Source organism: Euprymna scolopes, chromosome 7, assembly GCF_053919585.1.
Source record: "Euprymna scolopes isolate OS-2025 chromosome 7, ASM5391958v1, whole genome shotgun sequence".
In the NCBI taxonomy this organism is placed as follows: domain Eukaryota; kingdom Metazoa; phylum Mollusca; class Cephalopoda; order Sepiida; family Sepiolidae; genus Euprymna; species Euprymna scolopes.
In genome coordinates this window covers 104106035-104129246 of record NC_136488.1, presented here as the reverse complement: position 1 = coordinate 104129246, position 23212 = coordinate 104106035, and the positions used below count along the sequence as shown (strand labels likewise).

The 23212-nt window shown below is 34.8% G+C and overlaps 1 protein-coding gene across 12 annotated transcripts in view; it reads right to left on the bottom strand.

Moving 5' to 3' along the window:
• Positions 1-23212, bottom strand: part of LOC145279872 (cytosolic carboxypeptidase 1-like) — a 657874-nt gene that overhangs the window by 188417 nt on the left and 446245 nt on the right. For 9 of the 12 annotated variants that reach the window (XM_080131321.1, XM_080131320.1, XM_080131324.1 and 6 more), the window contains 2 exons: positions 11567-11623; positions 1681-1783 (listed from right to left, as the gene is read on the bottom strand). In XM_080131321.1, the coding sequence (XP_079987447.1) occupies positions 1681-1783; positions 11567-11623 (160 nt within the window). The remainder of the gene's footprint in view (positions 1-1680; positions 1784-11566; positions 11624-23212) is intronic. The other 3 variants (XM_080131325.1, XM_080131323.1, XM_080131319.1) reach the window with 1 other exon arrangement.

The window sequence follows — 23212 nt, the reverse complement described above, 5'->3', positions numbered from 1 at the left end:
TTAAAGTGGGGGATCACTTTTCTATATAAAGTTAACGTAAAATGAGCACCGACTTTTTGGCCACAAAGCGTTCAACGAGACATGTCATCTCTGGCGATCGAGGGGGTGGGCAAAACATGAAAAATACAGTTTTTGTGGTGGGGGCGGGAATTACATTTGAAACATAAAATAATGATAAATTTAATTAATTTTTATGACACCATTCTGTACTTTCACCTAACAATTTTATAAACAAAATGATCCCCAAAATATGACAAATTCAATTTTTTATTTGGGGTGGCTGAGGATTACATTAGAAACTAAAAATGAGGAAAAATTTAATTTAATTGTTTTTGGAATTAATTTTTGGTAGATCTTCATTTTTTAGGGGTTCTACCTACTTGGCTGTTTTTTTTTTTTTTTTTTTTTTTTTTGCAATCGCACGGGCATTCGCTGTTATTTCTATTGAAACAAAAGTTGTAATGATTTATTTTTAATTATTTATTTTTGGGAGGGGGTGCTTTACAGTGCTCAATATCTTCTATTTGTATCCATTCTGCCGAAATATCTGGTGGAGAGGGTATCAGGTACTTCTTCTTTTGGAAAGGGGGGCGATTACATTTACATGTTTTTATCCGTTCTTTTATTTTTGGAATTGTTGTGAGGGTATCCATGTTGCTTCATGATGAAAATGATTAGTATAGCAGGTGTGTTCCAAACGGAATGTCATGTCAACCCAGGCAACGCTGGGTGCCCATGCCAGTATATATATATATATATGTGTGTGTGTGTGTGTGTGTGTGTGTGTGTGTGTGTGTGTGTGTGTGTGTGTGTGTGTGTGTGTGTGTGTGTGTGTGATACATTAGCGTTGCCCGGCAAAATTGAAGAATCCAAGAATCGCAATGCCGAGGTGAAAATTGACTGAAACAAGCAGAAATTGTTTTTCAACCAAAATGCTAAACATTTATTAACAACCAAAGAAAGTTATTGGGAGAGGGGGATAATTTATTGAATTAATACCGTGTTTAAGTTGATGGGTATTTGTATTTGATTTACTAGTTTTTGAAATTCTAAAATGGCTTATTTGCGAAATGCATTGTAGTGGAAGTAATTTGTCAACAAAAGTATTTCTATGCGATTCATCAAAATGTGATTTCATAACAATTGTAACATTCTCTCACAGGAGCTCGACTGAAATAATTACGGGATAGTCCCTTATAATTAAAATCGATACAGATAATGAAACAATCAGTCTCATTACTTTCTGGATGAACAAGATAAAAAACAGAGTTTATAATTATTAAACTGCGCTAGTGACGAGGCGAGCTGCAGATTATCTCATTATGACCTCTTGTAACTAAAAAGAAACCCAATTTTCATATAAAATAAATAAAATAGGAAAATCTGTGTTTTACTTTCAGTCGCATCGTAACTTTCTCCCTTCTATTTTGTTCTTTTATTTTTCATATTTCAGGAATCTTGTTTATGACAAAGAGGAAAGCGTTGCTGTTTTCTATGCTGACTGTTGTATTAAGTTTGTGGTATGTAGAGATTTTCAATCTTCTCATAGTATTCATCTTCATTCAATTGTCAGTCTATTCATCTTATTAATCCCGAGTTTATTTTGGTCTCGATAATTGACTACTCATTAGTAAAAAAAAACTAAGAAAGAAAAGCAACATGGAATATGATTTGACTCACCACGATTAAGTACATCCTGGATATTTGGTTGAATGTCTTGTTGTGTCCAAGATGGCGATAGAAAGGAAATCGTTCGACGATTATTTTCGTCTGTTGTTTCTTCCTGGAATAAAAAAAAACAGACAAGATTTTAAGGTTGTCCTTTATATATAAGAAACTAACTTTGCAGATTTAACCAAACTCTGCACGCATCTGAGTAATGTCAATGTAAAGTTAACCGAGTACTTGAAAGTTAAGTTGAAAGGTACCTAAAATGACTAAGAACAAAGAGTAGTATCTGTTCTGATACTCTGCTTCATCTTTTATGTCTTCGGTCAATGAATGAGAAATTTTTCTAGATTAAGCCATTTTTATTTTTGTCTCAATTCAGAAGGATCGTTTTTGAGGAGCTAGATTTTCTTCACATTAAAATCATACCTGATTTCTAACTCTGCACTCATGAGGAGATAAAGAAAAAAGGAAATGTGTAGATAAGGCCACAGAAGTCATTTTTTATCGAAATATCCCCCATTCAAATCGTTTAATACAAAATCTAAAGTAACACTAAAGTTGGGATTAGACCTACGCTTGTTTTATGAAAATACAGCGAGTGTGCTTTGCCGTACACAAGGAAGGCGAAGTTGGAAAGGTATCTCTTTCTCACTCACGCACAAACACACACATATATATATATGATAATATAATAATTGAATATCTATATACACGGACAAACGTTTGTTTCGTATCATGAAGATTCATCAATACGGTTATTTACAACTGACTCGCCTACCACACGGTTCGATAACCCAAGTGCTATATTCATGCGCCCATCGATTCAGTTATACAAATAAAAAGTGTAAACACTGCATTTAATCAATACAATTGTCTGTTAAGAGAATTCAATTCCAGCTCCTGACAAGGGAGATAAACTTTGCATTACAACTTTAAATCAAAGCAATTCCTTTTCACAAACGTTTGTTTCGGCTTAAACAGATTCATCAGTGTGCCTATATACAACTGACGTGCTGACTGGATGGTTTGACCTTCACTCTAAAACCCATCATGTTATTTAGATGTGGCGCGTGTATCTACGTGTTTCGAACGACCAGTCACGTTCAAATGCGACTTGCATTCATGATTAGTGAGGGTACACTATTTCAATATTTTTCACAAGTTCGGTACAATTAAGGATGCTCTTCTAAATTCATGATTCAGGTACAATTACGAATTTTGATTCTAATAACAAAAGCGCCTCAAAAAATCATAGCTATAGCACCAAGTAATCAGTTGAGCAACTAAAGAATCTCCATCAAAAGAGTTACTTTAATGGTGTCAATTTAAGTTAGTTTACATTAGGCACCGCCAAAAATGGCCGCAAAATCAAGTTATTGTTGTTTTTTAAAACGAAATTACATTTATTAAAATCCATTATTTCTGAGTAACTTTTTTTTTCCAGAAAGATAAAACCCTGAATTTTATCATATAGAAAACAGAATAATGTAAAACTTTTTCTACTATTTTTAATTCAATTTTAAATGTTAAATTTTCCCAAAAAGTTAACAATTGACATTTTTTGTCTTGCACAAAAAACGTATTTAAATATTTAAAAAAAAGGGTTTTTGAAATAATTAATTTATTTATTTATTGTCTAACTAAGATTTAGGATGATTTTCTAAGAGAATATGCAAAAATATTATAATATAAGTACCTGAATTTCAAATAATTCCACTTATTCATACAGGTAACCATATATTTCGCGTCGACGTAGAGTTCAGATCGACTCTGTTTACGTTTTCTTTTGATAAGAAGAAAACTATGGAAGACCAAACAGGCCAAAAAAACTTATTTTTCAGTGACGAAAATTTCAATGTATTATTAACGCTGAGGCTGGCCAGTACCAGATGGGTGACCATTTGTATGAGTTTGGTTTTTAATGTGTATGTGTGTGGGGGCCAGGCTCCCCAAAATGGGGGGGGGGGCAATTTAAAGCAGAATAAAAAAAATTATTTCAGCGCGTTTGGTCCACCGTAGTCGAAAGGCGGCAAACGTTTTCAAACGAGATCGAAAAAAATGATGCTATTTTTAACACAAAGGGCACAATATTTATCGATTTATTTTTTGTATCGATTATTCAAAGCATGCCCTGTTTAATAATGGTCATGCATTATTCGGCTCGCTAAAAAAAAATTATTAATTTATTTATCAAAAATTTTAAAATGGCTTTTTTCGTATAAATATTAAAAAATTTTTTTTTTGTTTTGCTTAACTTAAATTAATTATTTTACTTAACATATTCACCGAATTTCACACTTCAAAACTCAAAAGCGGGATAATTAAACACAATCGAAGTTCTGATATTCAGACGTCAAAATAAGGTATGCAAACAATTTTTTTTTTTTTAATCTATAATTCTGTCCGTTACAACAACACAATATGTTTTGTTCAGTTTCAGATGATGATTTTAAGCATATTTGTTCCCACTTCAAAACAAGGGGGGGTTTGTAAGCAAAAATATATATATATATATATATCGTTTATGAAAAATAAGTACACTGTTATAAAGTTCATTATTCTCCTAATAATCGCTGAAAATTTCGTATTGATCGGATAATTACCTGATTTTTGGTAGATTTTTAAAAAGACGGTCCGTCAAAAAGTACTGACCTGCCCCCCCCCCCAGTTTTGGCGGTGCCTAGTTTACATAGAAATTTTCGATGGTGACGCTTTTTTTGTCGGTAATATTTTTTATAAAGAACAATTAAGTAATTTGTTTGCGTCAGCTTTTCTAGTATAATATTGCATTGGAAAATATTTATAACAAAACTGATATGTTCTTTATTAACCACTATCATATTATAACTTAATTTTAAAGATACTGTTTGAAAGAAATAAAAATGTCAACTTAACATAAGGAGTGTTTGATTTGTTCACGGTTTTATTTTACAATAATTGTACGTATTATCTCAACTATGAAGAGGAAACTACAGAGTAATCTATAAACAAAATGCTTATTTTATTTATCGGATACATTTATGTTTAGCTAACAGGGAAACTCGACGTTGCCAGGTATTTAAGGATGATCAATCTATGTTTCACGCTCCATTATTTTTATTATCATCGAAATTGGTGAAATCACCAATTTTTCAATCAAATCGATTGGTTGCCTGCTCTAGTTGGGCACCAATCGCTGTGCATCGGGAGAAAAAGCTTTACATTCTTCCCTGCAGTGATTTAGTTTGCAATACATTGGTCTATATTGCACATTAGAAAACCTATCGTGAATTTTATAAAATTATTTTTACATATAAAGGATTGAATTAAAGTTCAAAATGCAAAAATCAAGTATCACGGTTTTAGTGTGCTTTAAACGGAAACATTCATTTCTAATGAACCTCTGTCATATCAAAGAACCTACTATTGATTTTATATGCCTGGCCTTTCTTTTTTTGTTGTAATAAAACTTCTCAAATACCCTTGTGATGTTAGGCTGTATAAAGTGTTGACGTTGATGAACATCGGATTATTTCGATTATCAATATTTATATAAGATATTCCGATATAAAACCTATCTAAGAACACTGCTAGACACATAAATACCTATCTTTGTGTGAAATTTCATAAACATCAGTTTAACTGTTGCGGAATCTATAGGGACACACTAACACATACAAACAAAAAGAGATTATGATTAAAACGAGAAGAAAATTACAAACTAATTTATAAAAAATAAAGCCAGTAAAATATATCATTTCTTTTATCTAATAGATATTAGATTTAATTATAACAGGTTTAATTATAATAATCTAATTTAGGAGAAAACATGCTCTGTCCTCAATTAAAATACAGAACCTTTCCTTTTATATCAGTTATTGGCGAGGATTTTCTTTGCACACCAAATGTAAATAAAATCATTGTGTGTATATGTCATATTTTTTAAATAATATATAATTTAAAATGTAAATAAAATCAGTGTCTGCATATGTCATATTTTTTTAACAAATATATAATTCAAAATGTAAATAAAATCATTGTGTGTATATGTTATATTTTTTAACAAATATATGATTCAAAATGTAAATAAAATCAGTGTCTGCATATGTCATATTTTTTTAACAAATATATAATTCAAAATGTAAATAAAATCATTGTGTGTATATGTTATATTTTTTTAACAAATATATAATTCAAAATGTAAATAAAATCATTGTGTGTATATGTTATATTTTTTTAACAAATATATAATTCAAAATGTAAATAAAATCATTGTGTGTATATGTTATATTTTTTTAACAAATATATAATTCAAAATGTAAATAAAATCATTGTGTGTATATGTTATATTTTTAACAAATATATAATTCAAAATGTAAATAAAATCATTGTCTGCATATGTCATATTTTTTTAACAAATATATAATTCAAAATGTAAATAAAATCATTGTGTGTATATGTTATATTTTTTAACAAATATATAATTAAAAATGTAAATAAAATCATTGTGTGTATATGTTATATTTTTAACAAATATATAATTCAAAATGTAAATAAAATCATTGTGTGTATATGTCATATTTTTTTAACAAATATATAATTCAAAATGTAAATAAAATCATTGTGTGTATATGTTATATTTTTTAACAAATATATAATTCAAAATGCAAATAAAATCATTGTGTATATGTTATATTTTTTAACAAATATATAATTCAAAATGTAAATAAAATCATTGTGTGTATATGTTATATTTTTAACAAATATATAATTCAAAATGTAAATAAAATCATTGTGTGTATATGTTATATTTTTAACAAATATATAATTAAAAATGTAAATACAATCATTGTGTGCATATGTTATATTTTTTAACAAATATATAATTCAAAATGTAAATAAAATAATTGTGTGTATATGTTATATTTTTTTAACAAATATATAATTCAAAATCTAAATAAAATAATTGTGTGTATATGTTATATTTTTAACAAATATATAATTCAAAATGTAAATAAAATCATTGTGCGTGTGTATGTCACATTTTTTTAACAAATATATAATTCAAAATGTATTATCGGTTCTGATACTATACTTTATCTTTTATCAGTGAAGGAGAAATCTATACATTGAGGCAAATTTTATTTTTGCGTCAATCCAGAATTTTTTCTAGAGCTGGATTTCCCCACATTAAAAATAAACCTCGTGTAACTTTGCTAAGAAAATAGGATCAAAAGTACTTTATAATAAATCACCTCCTTCAAAATAATATTCAATTTTTATGCGATTACGTGTGAACAACATGAAAAACTAAGTGAACACAAGTGATTCGATGGGATTTGAACCAAGCAAAATCTGTTCACTTTCCATGTATCCAATAGAAGCAATGAGATAAATCGAAGAAATATATGGTTGACGATAAGTGGTATCATCTCTCGTAAAACAATTTTACCTTTTTTAAGAGTTAGCATTGTTATAATGGGTGTTTCAACATTAACTATCTAATTCAAAATATAAATTAGTATCAAAATACATTATTACTTTTGGAGGCGGCTACTATATATAATGCGACACAAGTATGTAAATGAACCGTGTGTAAAAAGTTGAATATCGAATACAGCAGCAAGTCGTCGGAATATGTACCAGAAAGAAGCCATAAGCCATACGTCACCCACTGTGACCATGAGATGCCTACAACTACGTACGTAGAAAATGGAGCCTTTAAACATGACTTAGTGATATGAGATAAGAATGAAAATAAAAGCAACTCAATGATGCTGAGTTAAAGATGAGGAGGAAAGAATAACTAAATACCAAGGTAATTTATGTACGACATAAAAACAAACTGGAATCTTAGGAAGCTCTCAATCATTCCAGTAATTATAGAAGCTACTAGACTCATTAAAACGAATTTCAAAATTTCAAAATCTACCTGTAAAATATTCTCGGTGAACCAAGTGCAGGAGGGATTCAAACAATTGTCAGAATCTTAAAAAAATCTTTTGGTTTGAATTATAAGTAAATGATTGGAATCTGATAGAACAAAATGATGAGAAAATTGAAAAAAAAAGGTGCCTTTAGCAAGTACTTCACTATAACATACTAAACCACAAGTAATTACACAGCAACAAAAAATAACATTTTGCCAGAGTTTAGTTCCCCAACATGTGTCGAAGCTCTCTAGAGTATGTATATGAATATATGAATAGGTTATATAAAATAACTCGTGATAGACAAAAATCGAACTCTGCAAAAAGGAATATAAATCAATACTTGTAATTTCTCATTTCAACTATATAAGTTAGCCGAAAATCAACGAATCAACTACAGTTTGAGCTCGGTTCTGTGGCTCATTGCCAAATGTCGATAAGCGATAGACAACAACTACATCATCCAGACAAGAAAAAAACTGTTAAAATTCTCTTTATTTTTGGCAAGAGGAGCATTTTGTCTGAAACGGCAGTGTTTACCTTTCTATCTGATTAAAGTAAACTTTTACGATATCTTTTTTCAAAATGAAACACGTTTTTGTTTCATCGATGTTGAGTGTTCCTCTATCACCCCATTCTACTTGTGTTACAGTTTCCATATGACAAGTTTACGTTTGTAGCTCATGTGGTTTCTACTTCGCATTCAATGGTTTTCCTTAAGATTTCAGCCGTTTTCATTATTGCTATCTAATTTGAAATTATTCTGGGAAAGGAACAAGTGATCAAAATGAAAAAAATATACATTCGTAAGAGGAAATTTAATGGCAGATAAACAAACAAAGAATTGTCCTTTTTTGCAAGATTTTACACTTTGGACTTAAAATTGACTTCCACCAGAAATTTTAGAGAAACTATTTGAACAAATCATTTATTTTCTTTGTACTCATTTTTATTCCGGTTGCCTTTAACTTCTCCCCCACGGAAATTAAAGTTTGACAAAAATTGTTTCATTTGTAGAATATTCGAAATACAGCACCCATAAAACACAGGACAGAATTCGAAAAATTTCGACGAATTTCATGTATTTATAATTAAGAATTTTTTAATTAATTTTTAAATTAATTTTAATTATTTTTTTAAATTAAGAATTTTTAAATTAATTTTTTAATTAATTTTTTTTTAAAATTAAGAATTTTTAAATTAATTTTTAAATTAATTTTAATTATTTTTTTAAATTAAGAATTTTCAAAATATTTTTTTAATTAATTTTAATTATTTTTTTAAATTAAAAAAATAATTAAAATTAATTTTTTAATTAATTTTAATTATTTTTTTTTAAATTAAGAATTTTTAAATTAATTTTTTAATTAATTTTAATTATTTTTTTAAATTAAGAATTTTTAAATTAATTTTTTAATTAATTTAATTATTTTTTAAATTAAGATTTTTTTTTTACACCTTCGCAAATCACTTGCAATAAATGCAAGCAAAACCGGAAAATGTTGCAAACGAAATAAGTAAGAACTATTTATTTGAAATCGTTAACACGAATATTTTTGTCTTATTACTAAGCAAATTAAAATAGTTGTAGTTTGTCTTCAATAAATTGTTTTATGCATTTTACAACTTTCATTAGAGATGTGAATAATCTTCGTATGAATTGTTCCGGTAAATAACACTTATCCTAAAATAAATTCAGTTAAAATAATGTCGAAATCCGCTTTATCTAATTTCTATCGCCGCAATTTTTCATCTCTAGGCTTGTTCTGCAAGAACTTCCACATAATCTTCTGCAACAAATTACTGCCTTTGTAGCCCCTACACGTAAATACCTTCGACAAATAGAATCACTTGTAAATCCTATTTGATCATGTTCTTCAATAATTTCTTTCAAGATATTTGTTTAGAGTTCCATGTGTTCCAACGCTGTTTCCATAACAGCACATGTTTCACTTGTATAATTTTCATGCAATTTGTGAATCTTTGAATTCTTGTCACAATATTCGTGTGCAACATTTTCCGTTTTGGTTGCATTTATTGCAAGCGATCTGCGAAGATGTAAAAAACAAAAAAAAACTCAACCATGAATACAGAAATCGGTTGGAATTTTTCTGGTTGTTTCTTGCTCATCTTCGCAACTTCGAATTCTGTCCTGTGTTTTGTGGACGCTGCCTAATTAAACTCGGCGTTATACTAGGCCGCAATGATGTTTCCAGGTTTACCAGGAAATTTTAAGTTTAAAATCACTGACCCAATGAAACTGGGCAAATGTTTTCGATCAGTGGTTACGAATATTATTTTGCTTGGAGATGCTGGAACCTATTTTAACATCTATGAACCTCCTATTTGCATATATACTGTTTTCAATTAAATATTTGTTTCTAGATTAGTGAAAACCAAAAGTGAATTAATTTTGTTATAGTCATCGAAAAATACAAATACAAATTTTGAAAATTTCTTAGTAAACAAAACAAAACATACAGAAACTTTTTCGTGGACCCTTTAATGTTCTTGTGGGTACTCTGAGACTCAATATGGACCCCGGTCCGGAATCTTTAGATTCAATTTTATATTACCTGCAATCGCATACGATTCTTTAGTTGTTGCATGTAGCAACTAGGGGTATGACAAGAAAATATTATTTTTATTATTTTGACTCTCAATTATTTTGACAGTTAATATCTTATGTTTGTGGATAAAGTGATGTGGTTCTCGGTTGATTAACTGTGTCTAAATGTGTCGGATATATACTCGAGAGTCAAAACAATGATTTCTGAAAATTGAAAATTAAAATCGTTGAGAAAAGGAAAGATTCGCATCGAACTTTCAAAATTTAAAGCGCCGGGAAATGGAAAGATAAAAATAATTATGTCGAACTTTGAAAATTCAAAGCGTCGAGCAATGGAAATATTAAACTGTTCGTGTCGAAATTCAATAAAGTTTTAAAATTGCGAAAAGGAAGCATAGCGTATGGGGATTTTTTAAGCTCCCCATACTTTTATATAGACAGAAACTTCAGTTCGTCTCTCTGTAGTAGTTGATGACATATGAAGGTTTAAAGAGACTCAAGTAGTGATGTGTCAATCGTAGAAATGTCGAACTTTTTTTGGCACATCTCTCAAAGAATATAATTCATGAAAAAGAACCACAAATAACTCCGTTAATTGATCTATGTCATTTAGTTCTTACAGCTATTTACAAGTATGTCAAGGTGAACAGCATCTTCTACTCCCAATATCAGAAAGAGAAAGCTGGCGGTGCATAAGTGGTTAACAACACAGACGACAAGATCAAATCACGTTCGTTTTAGAAAATTATTTTCACTCAAAGATACTCGCAACAATCACGTCGTTGGTTCCGTGAGTACACAATGTATTCTTAGAAAAAATTCTAACTAGAAAGATATCGAGGAAATAAATGCCGATAGTAATTTATATGAGTGATGTGAAATAAATCAATGAATGATGCTGCTCACCACCACTATCACTACCAAGATAACCCAAAATTAAATCAGGTCTATGTTAAACCATGCCGATATTTTACCAAGTTTTACGATGGGTTAAGCGATGGGGACGCTAGGCTGTACACAAAAACACATAAACAGAAAATAACAAACTCAGCTGAAAACATAATCTCCTTTATTGGTGTACTTATCAATGTTAGGCTGGGCTAGTTTAAAATGCGCAATATTACAGGTTATTGTGCGATCTTCATAAATGATTGTAATATTCGAAAGACTAAACTGTGGAATGAGTTCGGTTTTTTTATCCAAACATTTAAGTTATGTTATGCAATGGCTTGATGAAAAAGATTATACGAAACACGTAGCTGTTTGTGAAAAATGCTGGCAAGAGAAATAAAGCTTTGTTACTATTTTCAGATTTAAAGCTTTTTTTTAAACGTAAAAGCGTTAAGTTTATATACGAATCAACTTAACAATGAAAAAGTATTCAGCATGATGTCCCTTCTTTAAAACGTCAACTTACTGAATTCTCTTCTGCTCTTTGTTGTTCTTGACAGCGTTGCTTGATTTCCACCATTCTCTACAAAAAAAGCCCTAAACAATGAGGATAATAATAATAATAATAATAATAATAATAATAATAATAATAATAATAATAATAGTATAACAAATTAAAAAATTGCTTTCATTGCTAAGACAAACAAGAATTAAAACAATATATGAAGACGCCTCTAATATTTGGGACAACAATGTACAAAAAAAAGATAAATGTTTAGTATTTTTTATTCATAAAGAGACTTGGGCGTTGCTGAATGACATCACGATGGGCACGACGTTTCGCGTAAGATACACTGAAAAATGAAAAGATCACTTAGGATGCTGTATGTCATTTTTTCTGGTTTGGGCAAACTGCGAGTGCACTCTAACCTTAATTAGAATCGTTGATGTGGTGAAAGGGCCAAAACAAGTTGTTGCCCATTGATATGTAATCTATCCCGGCTTACACCGGCATATTGAAAATTGTGATTTTGCTGTGCAGGTTGGTTAGTGCAAGAAGAGTTCAAGGATTAAGTTGCTAACGTATGTCAAACTCTGTAGCCGGGGTTAACGATAGTCCCTGAAATAAGACATTCGGTTCGTGTGAAAGAAAACGCGAAAGAAAGAGAGAAGTCATGAAAGAAAGAGAGGAAGATAACTTTTTTCTTGCATGCAAGTTCAGTCTGATTTTCGATTTTGGTCGAAGCAGACACGATCGAGATTGGCGCAAAAAATGCGTCGGAAAAAGAGACGCGAAAAGGTTGCGTGAACATTTCGGACAGGTCCCCCAGTTCACTCGTAAACGAAATAAAGTAATCCGTGCCAGAAAATCGGCGTTATGTTTTCATTTTAGGTGTTTCTTACAGCTCATCGAGCAGTGACAGGAAGAATCGATCCCAGAAGACCAAGATGACAGAAAAAAAGGTATGGTGAACTTAATCGCGTATATATATATATATATATATATATATATATATATATATATATATATATATATGCAGACTAGATGTATCACGATTAAATACATATATACAGACAAAGAGACACACGTAATGAGATATACACACAACAGACAATATTCTCCCTCGCTACATTACACCATATCAATCTGTCATGACGTCGAGTCTGTGTAATCTGACTGACTCGAGAATTAAAACAAGTTAACTCTCATAGAAAATGCATGAAATAAAGTTGTCTTCGATCAAGCTGTTATAATAAATCATTTATAATCGGTAATTATTAGGATTTCTAAGACATTAATCTGTAGTGTTTACTGGAGTCCGAGTGACAACAGATTCCTAAGATTTTTAGTATATTTCACGCCGATAACTACTGAAATTGAATTTGTGTTTTCGCAACAGCTGTTTACCATTGATTTCTGACTTGTAGTGACCATTTGTGTTTGCTGCGGTTTGGGTGACAATAATCCTCCCAAGGTCTCAGTACTCTCCGCAACTTCCCAGTGGAGATATTGTTAGTACTCTCCCTCGTGTCTTTCCACCCTCTTTTACTCCTCATGATTTTTGCATCATTGCTGTCATTTGCATACTCTTAGTTTTTAATTCCAATTTCTCCTAGAATTTTCATTTTTTTTTCGGGACCGTCCCATGTGCATCTACGGTTATTCGTATAATATTGATTTTCTTCTTGTTCATATTCTTTTCAATTCTCCAGCAAGTTCATTGTGTTTACTTCATTTTTACGTCTCTTCCCTCTTTACACCGTGGTCTGTTGGGATGTCAAAATCTATAATTTGGCATTGCTATTATTATTATTATTATTATTATTATTATTATTATTATTATTTTATTTATCATTTTTTTTTACTCACTAATTGTTTTCATATAAGTCATTATCAATTTGCTCACAATGGCTTGGGTTTGCTAAAGTCTCAGATTCAAGTTTCCTCATATCTACAGTATCCTCTGCTTATTTCGATAACCATCGCAACCAATTGCGTTTCGTAATAGCAGTTTACTATTGATTTCTCTGTCATTACAGCTATTAGATTTCTCTGGAATCTGAGTGCCAATAAACCATCTCAAGATTCCGGTACTCATCGTGTCCTTCCAGTGTGGGCCGGGATCACGTTCTCCCTTCTTTTTCTTTCCATCCTCCTAAATTCTTCACGATTATTTCTGTGATGCCAACAAACATTCCTGCCACTACGTTTTCGTTTTTGTCAGTGAGGGTCAAAATGGATCTTTCTTTTTACATATCTAGCCTGCCAGTTTCAATTTTCTGAGATTCCTATAATGTTCTTTCTATAGTTTTAGCAACGTCTTTTTCCTTGTATTATAATTATTATTATTAACAGTAGTAGTTGCGTGTTATACTTATTTAAAATTTTTCCTTTTAAATTCTTAATCAAATCCCTAAAAAGAAATATTAAATAGAAAATTTACAATATTAAAACAATTTTAATATAAATATAAATTTCCCCAAAATGCCTCATTGAATTCTATTTAGCCGTTATTAATGAATTGGTCTAATTCCATTTTGAAATGCTCGACACTGTTGTCATTCTTAAACTGACCTGACAATTTGTTTTTAAAATATTGTAAAATATAAAAAGTAGAGATAATTTTGAAATTTGTTTTGACAATAGGATTTTTAGACTGAGGGAAAATATTTTTTAAATGTCAACCATAGTTAGAAATAACATTAATTATTTGAAATTTTTAATTAAAAACATTCATTCTCCTCTCTAGAAGAATAGTTAATATTAAGTTTTCCCTGTAACCGTAATCTGTTACTCTTTTTATTGGTTTTATCACATTTTTGCATCAATCATATATATATATATATATATATATATATATATATATATATATATATACATGCAGATGAATATATATATATATATATATATATGTGTGTGTGTGTGTGTGTGTGTGTGTGTGTGTGTGTGTGTGTGTGTGATTTCTACGTATATTCACTTTTGTAATGTTAGTATATATCGCCTATTGTAATGTTTGAGTTTATTGACTTATGTAATGTCTGTGTTTATTTAATTCAGTAATATCTGAATATATTTACTTCTGTAATATTTCTTTACATTTACATCTATAATGTCTGTATACATTTTCTTCTGTAATGTCTGCGTATATTTACTTCTGTAATGTCTGTATACATTTACTTCTGTAATGTCTGCGTATATTTACTTCTGTAACGTCTGTATACATTTCTGTAATGTCTGCGTATATTTAGTTCTTTAACGTCTTCATACGTTTACTTCTGTAATGTCTGTGTATATTTACTTCTGTAATGTCTGTGTATATTTTCATCTGTAATGTCTGTGTATATTTTCATCTGTAATGTCTATATATTTACATTTATAATGCTTGTGTATTTTAAAGTATTTTTAAAGTATGTGTATCTTTAAAGTATTTGTATATTTCCTTCTGTAATGTCTGTATATATTTACATTTCTAATGTATGTGTATATTTGCTTCTTTAATGTATGTGTATATTTAACGTGAACTAATACTTTGTTCTATTTACTCAATTTAGTTATATTTGCTTTAATTCAATTTTTTTTTCATCATTCACGTCTCATAGTTATTTTTTTCATTTTTCCTAAATTATTTTCCCGACGTAGGTTGACATCATTACTTCATAACTAACGATGGTGCTGTCATCTTAGAAAGAGTTTAGTGCGTGATTGATCAAAATAATATCATTAATACTATGCGGCATCTATTGCGTTCACTTGCACATTAATGCCATTGGTAAAAATATGAGCCGCCAATCCCACATCCATGGATCAAATCAAATCTTTTCATAAACATTTGGCCTTCGGGACAAGATCAAAGTGTAGTATCTGTTTCGGCAGATACTGCAAGCTATGACTAGCTATGACTAGCAAAGACCAGATGTGGGGGCAACCCCACATGCCTGACCTTTAACCAGCTCCCATTTCCCACCTCTCGGGAGCTGGTCCCCCCTTTCCCTTCCCCCTCCCTTCACTCCTCACATTAAAAATTGGCCTTGTGCCTAATTTGCTCGGTGGGGGAGCAAATAAATACCATCTGTTCCGGCAGATGCTGCAAGCTATGACTAGCTATGACTAGCAAAGACCAGATGTGGGGGCAACCCCACATGCCTGACCTTTAACCAGCTCCCATTTCCCACCTCTCGGGAGCTGGTCACCTTTATCCCTTCCCCCTCCCTTCACTCCTCACATTAAAAATCGGCCTTGTGCCTAATTTGCTCGGTGGGGGAGCAAATAAATACCATCTGTTCTGGCAGATACTGCACTTAAGATAATTTGTACCAGTCAATGGAGGGGAAACCCTCTATAGTGGGACAATTATTATTTTTGGTAACCAGAGTGCCCCCTTTTTGCCTACTTTTAGGGGAGCTGGTTTTTACCTCACATTAAAAACGGCCTTGTGCCTAATTTGCTCTGTGTGGGAGCAAATAAACATCATCTGTTCCGGCAGATACTGCAAGCAAAGACCATATGTGTGGGCCACCTCACATATAAGACCTTGGTCAATGTAGGGGCAACCCTTCATACCAATTGTCACTCCCCTACTCCCCGGGGAGTTGGTCCCCATTTCCCCTTCACTCCTCACATTAAAAATCGGCCTTGTGCCTAATTTGCTCGGTGGGGGAGCAAATAAATACCATCTGTTCCGGCAGATACTGCAAGCTATGACTAGCTATGACTAGCAAAGACCAGATGTGGGGGCAACCCCACATGCCTGACCATTAACCAGCTCCCATTTCCCACCTCTCGGGAGCTGGTCCCCTTTTTCCCTTCCTCCTCCCTTCACTCCTCACATTAAAAATCAGCCTTGTGCCTAATTTGCTCGGTGGGGGAGCAAATAAATACCATCTGTTCCGGCAGATACTGCAAGCTATGACTAGCTATGGCTAGCTATGACTAGCAAAGACCAGATGTGGGGGGAAACCCCACATGCCTGACCTTTAACCAGCTCCCATTTCCCACCTCTCGGGAGCTGGTCCCCTTTTTCCCTTCCCCCTCCCTTCACTCCCCACATTAAAAATTGGCCTTGTGCCTTATTTGCTCGGAGGGGGAGCAAATAAATACCATCTGTTCCGGCAGATACTGCAAGCTATGACTAGCTATGACTAGAAAAGACCAGATGTGGGGGCAACCCCACATGCCTGACCTTTAACCAGCTCCCATTTCCCACCTCTCGGGAGCTGGTCCCCTTTTCCCCTTCCCCCTCCCTTCACTCCTCACATTAAAAATCGGCCTTGTGCCTAATTTGCTCGGTGGGGGAGCAAATGAATACCATCTGTTCCGGCAGATGCTGCAGGCGGGGACCGGGTGTGGTGGCAACTCCACATACCTGACCTTTAGCCAGCTCCCATTTCCCACCTCTTGGGAGCTGGTCCCCTTTTTCCCTTCCCCCTCCCTTCACTCCTCACATTAAAAATTGGCCTTGTGCCTAATTTGCTCGGTGGGGGAGCAAATAAATACCATCTGTTCCGGCAGATACTACAAGCTATGACTAGCTATGACTAGCTATGACTAGTAAAGACCAGATGTGGGGGCAACCCCACATGCCTGACCTTTAACCAGCTCCAATTTCCCACCTCTCGGGAGCTGGTCCCCTTTTTCCCTTCCCCCTCTCTTCACTCCTCACATTAAAAATTGGCCTTGTGCCTAATTTGCTCGGTGGGGGAGCAAATAAATACCATCTGTTCCGGCAGATGCTGCAAGCTATGACTAACTATGACTAGCAAAGGCCAGATGTGGGGGCAACCCCATATGCCTGACCTTTAACCAGCTCCCATTTCCCACCTCTCGGGAGCTGGTCCCCTTTTTCCCTTCCCCCTCCCTTCACTCCTTACATTAAAAATCGGCCTTGTGCCTAATTTGCTCGGTGGGGGAGCAAATAAATACCATCTGTTCCGGCAGATACTGCAAGCAAAGACCATATGTGTGGGCAACCTCACATATAAGACCTTGGTCAATGTAGGGGCAACCCTTCATACCAATTGTCACTATCCCACTCCCCTACTCCCCGGGGAGTTGGTCCCCATTTCTCCTTCACTCCTCACATTAAAAATCGGCCTTGTGCCTAATTTGCTCGGTGGGGGAGGAAATAAATACCATCCAACTCCCCTACTCCCCGGGGAGTTGGTCCCCATTTCCCCTTCACTCCTCACATTAAAAATCGGCCTTGTGCCTAATTTGCTCGGTGGGGGAGCAAATAAATACCATCTGTTCCGACAGATACTGCAAAGCTATGCCTAGCAAAGACCAGCTATGACTAGCAAAGACCATATGTGGGGATAACCCCACATATCTGACCTTGGTCACTGAAGGGGCAACCCTTCATACCAACAGTTTCCAATCCAGCTCCCATTTCCTACCTCTCGGGAGCTGGGTCCCCCTTTTCCTCCCCCCTCCCTCTCTCTCCACATTAAAAAACGGCCTTGTGCCTAATTTGCTACGTGGGGAAGCAAATAAATACAAAGATCAAAGTGTAGTATCTGTTCCGGCAGATGCTGCAAGCTATGACTAGCTATGACTAGCAAAGACCAGATGTGGGGGCAACCCCACATGCCTGACCTTTAACAAGCTCCCATTTCCCACCTCTCGGGAGCTGGTCCCCTTTTTCCCTTCCCCCTCCCTTCACTCCTCACATTAAAAATTGGCCTTGTGCCTAATTTGCTCGGTGGGGGAGCAAATAAATACCATCTGTTCCGACAGATACTGCAAGCAAAGACCATATGTGGGGGTAACCTCACATATTAGACCTTGGTCAATGTAGGGGTAACCCTTCATACCAATTGTCACTATCCAGCTCCCCTACTCCCCGGGGAGTTGTTCCCCATTTCCCCTTCAGTCCTCACATTAAAAATCGGCCTTGTGCCTAATTTGCTCGGTGGGGGAGCAAATAAATACCATCTGTTCCGACAGATACTGCAAAGCTATGACTAGCACAGACCAGCTATGACTAGCAAAGACCATATGTGGGGGTAACCCCACATATCTGACCTTGGTCACTGAAGGGGCAACCCTTCATACCAACAGTTTCTAATCCAGCTCCCACTTCCCACCTCTCGGGAGCTGGATCCCCCCTTTCCCTCCCCCTTACCCCTGTCTCCACATTAAAAAAACGGCCTTGTGCCTAATTTGCTCAGTGGGGAAGCAAATAAATACAAAGATCAAAGTATAGTATCTGTTCCGGCAGATGCTGCACTTAAGATAATTTGTACCAGTCAATGGAGGGGAAACCCTCTATACTGGGACAATTATTATTTTTGGTAACCAGAGTGCCCCCTTTTTGCCTACTTTTAGGGGAGCTGGTTTTTACCTCACATTAAAAACGGCCTTGTGCCTAATTTGCTCAGTGGGGGAGCAAATAAATACCATCTGTTCCGGCAGATACTGCAAGCTATGACTAGCTATGACTAGCAAAGACCAGATGTGGGGGCAACCCCATATGCCTGACCTTTAACCAGCTCCCATTTCCCACCTCTCGGGAGCTGGTCCCCTTTTTCCCTTCCCCCTCCCTTCACTCCTCACATTAAAAATTGGCCTTGTGCCTAATTTGCTCGGTGGGGGAGCAAATAAATACCATCTGTTCCGGCAGATACTGCAAGCTATGACTAGCTATGAATAGCTATGACTAGCAAAGACCAGATGTGGGGGCAACCCCACATGCCTGACCTTTAACCAGCTCCCATTTCCCACCTCTCGGGAGCTGGTCCCCTTTTTCCCTTCCCCCTCCCTTCACTCCTCATATTAAAAATCGGCCTTGTGCCTAATTTGCTCGGTGGGGGAGCAAATAAATACCATCTGTTCCGGCAGATACTGCAAGCTATGACTAGCTATGACTAGCAAAGACCAGATGTGGGGGCAACCCCATATGCCTGACCTTTAACCAGCTCCCATTTCCCACCTCTCGGGAGCTGGTCCCCTTTTTCCCTTCCCCCTCCCTTCACTCCTCACATTAAAAATTGGCCTTGTGCCTAATTTGCTCGGTGGGGGAGCAAATAAATACCATCTGTTCCGGCAGATACTGCAAGCTATGACTAGCTATGAATAGCTATGACTAGCAAAGACCAGATGTGGGGGCAACCCCACATGCCTGACCTTTAACCAGCTCCCATTTCCCACCTCTCGGGAGCTGGTCCCCTTTTTCCCTTCCCCCTCCCTTCACTCCTCATATTAAAAATCGGCCTTGTGCCTAATTTGCTCGGTGGGGGAGCAAATAAATACCATCTGTTCCGGCAGATACTGCAAGCTATGACTAGCTATGAATAGCTATGACTAGCAAAGACCAGGTGTGGGGGCAACCCCATATGCCTGACCTTTAACCAGCTCCCATTTCCCACCTCTCGGGAGCTGGTCCCCTTTTTCCCTTCCCCCTCCCTTCACTCCTCACATTAAAAATTGGCCTTGTGCCTAATTTGCTCGGTGGGGGAGCAAATAAATACCATCTGTTCCGGCAGATACTGCAAGCTATGACTAGCTATGAATAGCTATGACTAGCAAAGACCAGATGTGGGGGCAACCCCACATGCCTGACCTTTAACCAGCTCCCATTTCCCACCTCTCGGGAGCTGGTCCCCTTTTTCCCTTCCCCTTCCCTTCACTCCTCACATTAAAAATCGGCCTTGTGCCTAATTTTCTCGGTGGGGGAGCAAATAAATACCATCTGTTCCGGCAGATACTGCAAGCAAAGACCATATGTGTGGGCAACCTCACATATAAGACCTTGGTCAATGTAGGGGCAACCCTTCATACCAATTGTCACTATCCAACTCCCCTATTCCCCGGGGAGTTGGTCCCCCATTTCCCCTTCACTCCTCACATTAAAAATCGGTCTTGTGCCTAATTTGCTCGGTGGGGAGCAAATAAATACCTCTGTTCTTCAGATGCTGCACTTCAATTTCTTGTTCTCTGTCAGCGGAGGAGAAATCCTTCACGACTGAGACAATTTTTATTTTTATTCCTTTCCTCCACGTTAAAAAACGACCCTGGTGTCTAACTCTGTCCCATGGGGGGGAGGCATTGTAAATAGGGACATATATTTGTATATTAAATGATCGGCGCCAAGATGTCGTACGAGATAACTGTTTCGAAATTTTTAGATGTGAATCATAATTTATATTAATCGAACTATTAGAACTACTGTTCTCCTCCTTTGTGTCATTCTCACAATGTTTTGGACGACTTAACGTTCGACTGTTGTCAGATGGGTCTTGTTGAACACGAAAATATGTACGAAATTCCGAAATAACCCTTTTATTTAATGTCTGGGATAGATTGTTTTCGTTTCCTTAAAAAATTCCGTACAGATTCCAGAGTTCGATAAAAACAGTCTCAAGTTCGACAAGCCAGTCAAGAGTACCATCGACAGAAACGTTGTGTGAATAGTATTCGCGATGAGAACAATATTCCGAATAATCTAAATAGTGCCAAACCGTTTATATATGAAAACCATCTCCCTTGATTCGAAGCACTCTGCCTGTTACAAAAATAGCATTCTCTAATTTCTCGGTATAAGCGCACCAGGCAATCAGCAATAAACGGACTCTATTTACTGAAAAAGAAAATATTACCTAGTAGAATGGACTATTATAACCGATTCAGACCAAATCTCATTCCGACTCTGATACAGACTCAATGTTAAAGGGATGATGCCAAGGCGAGTAACAGCTGGCATGAAAAAAATGCATGGCACAGCTTGATATGCTGTGAAATACACAAATTAACCCAAAAGGCGTTTCCGATAAAGTAACGCATTTCTTTGCCTAATATTTCCGGCTATAAATTACCTAGAAAACGTTTATGGTGTGTGAGTATATATACGTACATAATACACCTATAGTATCAAATTTTACAAACGATTTTTTTTATTTTTCAAACAACTGTTCCTCGGCTTGTAAGATGATGAAATCAATATTTTGCGTCTTCTTTGATAATTGTTTGAAAAGAGAATCGTGTTTAGTAGCATCTTTCACTTAAATAAAAAAAAATGAAAATTTATTGCATAATATCAAAGGTGAAATCATCTGAACACGTCAATACTTTATAAAGAATGCTTTCAACAAATGTAAAATACAGCCTCATACACTCTATGGAATTCTCAATAAAATTCACCATCTTCACTGCAATCCCAGTATATTTGGTACAAATAATTTTCAGTCTATGCATGACTTGTTCACCAAGTTTTAGTCAGGAATATCGAACAGTCTTTATTTTGTCAACAGTCAATCATAAGCGCACATTGATACAGTGTGATTTTCTTCATCAGATCATCATTTACGTTAGTGCCGATGTGTCATTGCTTGGGGTAATCACGGATTTTCTTGACCTCAATTGAGGTGTGTGTAAATTAAATAGAAAAATAAAATAACAGTATCGAGAACCAATAAAGAAGAAACCAAGAGATAAACGATGAGAAGAATAAAAAAAGACTTTGGTTTGGTTGTTTTGTTTTACGGCATATCAACCCTTTCCTGATTATTTAATGCCGAATCCAGTCATTTTGGAAAAAAAAGACTATATGCTCCAAGTTCTTTATATCTTCAAATATTTATTCATAGTATTTGGTTTGGTTGTTTTTTGTTTTGTAGAACATGATTGAGTTTTGCAAAGAGAAAGGACAAAAACAATAAGATCAATGTTTGATGCATTTAAGTTTAGGTAGCTGCTATCTTCAGACAACCTGGTCTGGTTGGTTGGTTGGTTGGTTGGTTGGTTGGTTGCTTTTGTTTTACGACATATCAACCCTTTTCAGGTTATTTAATGCCGAATCCGGTGATTTTGAAGAAAACTTTTTTAATAGAATATATTTGTTTTTGCAAGTCAGTTTCTATTTAACCAATAGTTGGGACCCTAACAGGTACTACCACTCCGGGTCAGAGTGGACCTAGGAGCAATGGCAATTAAAGGGTGGCTCCACACTTCTCAAAGCCCACAAGCTGGGGCTTCACCATCGGATATAGTTTAAGGTCATATCCAGGACCAATAAAAAAAGACTAAGAAAGTAAGAATATTTATGTACACCAGTTTTCAGTACTGGCTTAAATGCAGTCCCCCCCCCACAAAAATGTCACATATAAAATTTTTAATATCCTTTCTGCAATCAAACCATAGTTGCTACAAGTAAACAATCTGTTCTTGGATTTTCCACCAAGTTTCAGTAATGCATGCCAACAGTGTTTGTTTTATCACCGTTTAATGATATGCACGAGGACTTTGGTCAAAGTTAAAAAAGAGTTGACCTCTGCAATCTCTACCAACGTTTCTTTATGGTAGTTAAGGAAGCCTATTATATAGAAAGGCATTGCCATACATATACACCCGTTTTAATATTTGCATATGCACATAAAGTTATGAACAGTACACAGGGCCCGAGCAAAGTCGGGCTGAACTGCTAGGAGTTAACTAAAGATGATCACCCCATAAGAAAACCGAAAAAAAAAACTCAAAGGGAATTAATGAAAATGAATACTAAAAAAAATATGCAAATTAGCTAAATCTTTTGCACATGAATGCAATTCCATGACCCATATATAACAAAGTTGTATTTTCTTTTTAAATAAATAGAAAAAAGGGTGTTTAATATGAATATCAAGGCACAAAAAAATTATAGGAGTATAGATTTAACTGTCTTTGCAATTCAATTTTTTT